General features: G+C 44.6%; 1 protein-coding gene across 1 annotated transcript in view; it reads right to left on the reverse strand.

The window, feature by feature from the left end:
• Nop56 (Nop56 ribonucleoprotein) overlaps nucleotides 1–5,151 on the reverse strand; it is a 50,003-nt gene extending 44,852 nt beyond the window's left edge. The window contains exons 1-2 of the mRNA XM_075676758.1: nucleotides 4,993–5,151; nucleotides 4,304–4,508 (exon numbers count right to left, since the gene is read on the reverse strand). Coding sequence (XP_075532873.1) covers nucleotides 4,304–4,508; nucleotides 4,993–4,995 — 208 coding nt within the window. The 5' untranslated portion in view covers nucleotides 4,996–5,151. The remainder of the gene's footprint in view (nucleotides 1–4,303; nucleotides 4,509–4,992) is intronic.
• Between the last annotated feature and the right edge of the window lie 941 nt (nucleotides 5,152–6,092).

Consider the following 6,092-nt stretch of genomic DNA (forward strand, 5'->3'; position numbering starts at 1 on the left):
CTGACTGCCACAGCAACCTACGTGTCCCACAACGGCAATGCACCGGATAGCTGCTTTGAACAGAAGATAATCTGGAGTTCCACAAACTCCCGACAGGCTACCTGTGCAAGGGAAACCCACTGCCCACGGGCCTGCCTAGAGCTTGATGAGTGCTAGCGCACAAGGCCTGCACTGGCATGGCACTAATGCAAGATGTACTGGTACAGTTGCCTCCTATACAGACAAGTTGTACTACGTTCACCACGACAGCTGCACCCAGTTCAGCACCTGCTGTGGCACTCCCCGATACTCTAGGCCCTATGTCAAAAGCACAGGGGCCAACTGGCCAGGGGCCAAGTGGCCAGCTATGAAGAGTGGCTCTGTTTGTCGGCAGAGACTGGCAGCATCTTGCAGAACACCCTACACCTTGATCGTGGAGCACCTTGGATGGCTAGGCTGCTATCTTGTACGCACTCTAAAACCTTAGATTCGGTTTCACCTCACACGATTGGCGTAGGCCACGATATAGGCGCAGCTTAGGACAATCGCGTGAGACGAAAATGAACGTCTGCTTCTCGAATGTGTGTAAGATAGTGGCCCTGGGCCGCTATCTTGTACACGTTCGAAAAGCCGACGTTTGATTTCGCCTCACGCGATTGCCCAGGCTTCGCCGATATCACGGCCTAGGCCAATCTAGTCCAATCACGTGAGGCAAACTCGAATGTCAGCTTTTCGAACGTGTACAAGATAGCGGCCCTGGTCAACTTATTCATTTCCCAACCCACCTATCTATTACCTTATAGGCTAATCAGCCATTCTTAGTAAACAAGGCTTGATTATAATAAGGAGCTATGCAATATGCCTGCTCTATCAATGATTCTGGGTTGCATAAAAAAAAGTTGCAACATACGGCCCTGTGTCTACATAGTGACATTACCATACCTGCCAATTTGTGAACTTTCAAATTCGTAAAATCCCAGACATGACAAAAAGGGGCAGGGAAAAGAACAGCAGCCGTCCAGGGAGGGTTGCCGCATGTTCCACAGGAGCAAAATTAAAATTAAATTATGGGGTTTTACGTGCCAAAACCACTTTCTGATTATGAGGCACGCCGTAGTGGAGGACTCCGGAAATTTCGACCACCTGAGGTTCTTTAACGTGCACCTAAATCTAAGTACACGGGTGTTTTCGCATTTCGCCCCCATCGAAATGCAGCCACCGTGGCCGGGATTCGATCCCGCGACCTTGTGCTCAGCAGCCCAACACCGTAGCCACTGAGCAACCTGAACAGGTACATTCTGCAGCTGGCAAGAGGCGGCAACACAAGTTAATGTTAGCCCTGCCTTGGCAGCCACCTGCATCCCCATAAATGAAGGCAACTTTGCATTCTCATTTTATGCTCTTTTCTCATTCTGCCCTCTTCAGCAATAGTAGCCATTTGCTCTTCGCTTCCTTTGATGCAATTATGTTGAAGAGACATTATGTGCACAAAAATATTGGAAATGCAAGCAAAAGCTACGAAAAGCAACACCCTAATGGTGCTTGTCCCCTTGTCCATTTCTGCTGTCACCTAGAAATGCTTCATGTTGCATTCACGACCCGTATGACACAAACTTCCAAAACGTACTGCTGGATTAGCTTCCAACATGCACACCTTGATGCTAAACAGTGAAGAGCCCTGATGCAACTGAGGTCTCAGTACTTAAACAAGCTCTGCACCCTCATTAGCTTTTTATGCTTCTCCAACTCACAATGGTGCACATTCATTTGGTTTAATTTGCCATGTTTTAGTAAATGCACCATTCTGTGCAGCCAGCCACTAGTATAAATACAATGTATGGCTGCTGCTTGCTATACATTTGGCCACTACACAAGCACACTAGTGGACACAGGCAATAAGCAGATTAATAATGCAATTTTTTTTTATATGAGGTGCTCTAAGCAAAGTGCCAATAAACTTGCTCAAAGCAAGTATCCCTCTTCCAAGACAAGGTTTGGGGACTGACTAATGACACTTTTTCATGAACAGACGTGAACACTTGATACAAGATTAGTAATATTGCAAAATGAGACTAAATTTAGAAGCTTGAGGAAAATTTGGGAATTGGTTGGTATGCATTACGTACTGTCAAGGACAAAGCTGCACAGCACTCTTTTATTCTCAATGAAAACCCTCACCGTTAAGATACCTTTGGTTGCTGCCACACTCACCCGCCTTACCTTACCCCCTCTCCCCTTTGGAAGAACCCTATCTACATGTACTGTGCTGAGGAAAGCATATGTCACCTAGCACGTGGACACCAGAAGCCGAACACTACACAGACCTGGATTTATACATGAAGTTATTCTCAAAGGAAATTCTAAAGTCAGCATGGCATTGCAGGAAACGCAAAAATTTGTACCCCCACTCAGCACCAAATCCTTAAAAAACTCGTGGAAAGAAATTATATAGTAATAAAACCAGTAGACAAAGGTGACAGTATCGCAATCTGGCCTATAGAAATGTACAAGAATGAGGCCTCCAAACAAGTGAGCAACAACACACATTACAAAAAACTCGACCCTAACCCAACTTTGGACTACAGCAATCCTGTGTAAAGCACAATAGCGGAGCTCCTGTTCAGAAAACTAATCCCACAATCTGAATATCACTTCATGATGCCAAGAACAAAGAAGCAGGTCGCTTTTATCTTACAAAAATACATAAGGTTTCCATAAAAGAAATATTTACAGCAGAAATCCCAGGTCGGCCAATATCATCTAATAGCACACCTACCGAGTCACTATCTAAATTCTTAAATCACCACCTGTCAAAAATCCCCACCAACCTCCCGCCACACTTCCTTCAATTAGTGACTGCATCAACGCCAACCAAATCCTTTCTGACCGCACAATTCTAGTCACTTTGGATGCTTCTTCCCTTTACGCTAACATGCCCATGAATGAAGGAATTGAAGCGGTATAGGAATCCCTCGTAGTCAAGTCAATCCCCAAGCACACACTCCTGAAGTTTACCTGTCACTCCTTAGGTTAGTTCTCCCGCTCAACTACTTCAAATTTGATTGTATTAACTACCTGCAAAGTTTTGGCACTAGCATAGGAACACCATTCGCTCCCACATATGCGAACATTTTCATGGGACAGCTTGAAGCAGACCTGTTGAAATTCTACCCTTTAAAGCTCCACACCTATCTGCATCACATTGACATCATTTTTATAATATGGTAACATGACACAAGCATGTTAATCAACTTAATTAGCCATTTCAGTCGCTTTCACCGGAGTATTAAATTTACAGCTCACTGCTCTCCTTGTGGATTTTACCCCATTTCTTTCATTTTCTTCTATTTATATATTTATTTAATTTCAGTAATTAAAATTTTTTTTTCACGAGCACTGTTTTCTGCCGCTTTATTATCCCTTTTAGAGACACGATAGCCCACAACCACCAGCGAAGCCGATAATAGAGGGGTGCTGTGCACACGGCCGTTGACACGCCGGCTGACACACAGCGGTGTCGCTGGCCTTGTGCACAGCATTCCTTTATTAGCAATTCTACACCTTCGCCGCTAACAAACCTTCGGTCAATGCCGCACCCACTCGCCTTACTCCCTCTCCCTTTTAGAACCCTACCTATATAGATACTGCACTGAGAAAAGCATATGTCGCTTTGAAAAAGACAAGTCCACTTGTCGAAATGTTGGCTTCCGCTTTTACCTTGCTCTCATTTTGCTCATCGTCTTTAATTTACATACTGACACACAGATTGAGCCCGTCCAGTATTCATGTGACCAACTAACCCAACAAAATGTTGAAAATGTTGAAGTGCGTTAACATATGAAGTACCAAAATTGCCGATATAGATGTGTTCATTCCAAAATTCAAGGAATACGTCAACTCGTAATGTACACTCTACACTAATAGAAAGGGAATGTCAACTGTGCTGAAACAGCAATACTTGCAACCGCCCCCATGCAGGTCAGGACTTCACTAACTGCTATTTGTTATGTTGTTTTGTTGAAGAATCCCACCCTTGGAACTTTCTCTAGAAGCACGCAAGGAAAATTACTGACTTTGAACACATATCCAGCGTTGCCTTTCATATTGGCGGAGTGTACACCAAGGTTTTTTAACAGCGCTTGTACAAGACACTCATCAAGACAACAAAAGAATAAGGAGCACCTAACAATAGGCGCTACTCTCTGTTCTAGTCTAAACACGCCATTCTACTATTCAAAAACGAAATTGCGCCCCAGCCACGGCTCTCGTTTAATTGGGCCCCTTGTTCCGAAAAATACGGCGCAATACAAAGAAGCGAACCTGCCTTCAGTGACACAATTCATGTTCTCCAATGCGTTCACTGCTGTGCGAAATGGGAAAAACGCTATCAGATGCACGAGCGACTTGAACTTGTTGAAGTCGAGGACGCTCTTTTCCACCTGAGGTAGCGCCATGCCGACCTCCTCGAACTCCTTGACTCGAAAGAGCGCATATCCCACAGCGTGCTCGAAGAGCACGTAGAGCTGAGACTGCAACGAGACCGGGACAACATCGTTAAATCGCACGTATTCCGCATTCAATGTCAATGTGCACAAATCACAACTTAGTCACTGTATAGCAGTAAGTTCCTGTAACAAGCATCGTGACACTCACTCACAGTTTACTTAGCAAAGCAAATGTTATCAGGAATTTGCAACTACAGGTGTTTGAAAAGTTACAAGAACCTGTGAAACAGCACAGCATAAAACTGACAGAACATTTTTTGCATGCATGCAGCGAAGTGAGAATACCGTCCTTGATCATCGAGATTTCACACGTGACGATGCCAAGAGACAAGACATAAATGTAGTTACAGTAAGAATCTGCCAATTTTTGCCAAGTTCGCACATAAACATCGCAGTCGTCCCGCAACTTAACCAAACCCATCAGCAACGACAATGCCTCAATATACCCGCCGTGTTTATAGCATGCCACTAACAACTATATCCGGAAAAGACACAAACATGTATTTACCATTGTTGCAACTTCCTTAACGACGACGCACCATACCACAAGTAGAACACGTTGCCGCCACGCTTAAGCCTAGCTTGCTAGCTGAGCAACACAACAGCACGGGGTACAGAAGCAACGTGCACGGCATGCCGACTGCGGCCTCCGGCAGCATCATGGCAGCATGGAGGGTATGGGTGACTTACAACCAGAAATTACCATAAAGTAATAAAATAAACTAACTAAATCAACCAATGTAAAAGTGTAAATACTATTATGTTTATATAAAAATGTGTTTATTATGGTAAATTTCAGTAAAAAATACATACTGTGATTAGCGAAGTCACTTGCCGTTTTTCACCTTTTCTGAGCCAACTCCGCGCTATGCCGGAAAAATAAATAGCGAAATAAGGTAGAACAACAATACGGTGGCGGTCGAGGACAGCTTCGTTGCACGGCTGCGTGCATCCGTGAATAGCTAACGTAACAATCACTGTCGATGGTTTCTGCACAATTTTTATTAGTTTTGCTTCTTGCAGTCGCTGAAGGTACTTACAACTTCTCCGACGTTGCTTTGCCTCGTACTTTGCCAAACAGAGCGGTGAATACCAACTGTAAGCCTTGTGACATGCTTTCCCCCCTCTTGTAAAGCAGTCACGGCGTACAGAGCGAGTTCTCCAAATAAATTGGATGCTCATCTACTGATATGTGAGCAGACGAAGCCGAGAAACAACTAGTGCTTCATGGTTTTCATTCCCCAGGAGTCCTTATCAAGACAGGTAATCGTGCTTGCTTTCTCTGTTAACCAATGTGCGTGTCGTTGCATGCGAATGCAAAGAAGTTTATCGTAGGCGTAAAACGCTAAGCTTTGTCAGACAGGTAAGCCGCGAACGTTCTTTTGTCCTTACGTTCGTTTTGCCTCAGCAGTAAGACGACTGTTGTGTGCACCTCGACGTGAAAAGCCGACGCGTTGCGCTTGTCATCTCGTCTGCTTTTCGGTACGAGTGCTTACCTGGTCACCTGGGTCACTTTTTTTGATTTTGGTCTGCAAGGGTTCTCCTCTGATCCCGGTGTCTTGGTTAACGTTGCAGCTTCTTTGCGAATAGATTTGATCGCACTGTACT

The sequence above is a fragment of the Dermacentor variabilis genome, unplaced genomic scaffold, assembly GCF_050947875.1.
Source record: "Dermacentor variabilis isolate Ectoservices unplaced genomic scaffold, ASM5094787v1 scaffold_12, whole genome shotgun sequence".
NCBI lineage: Eukaryota > Metazoa > Arthropoda > Arachnida > Ixodida > Ixodidae > Dermacentor > Dermacentor variabilis.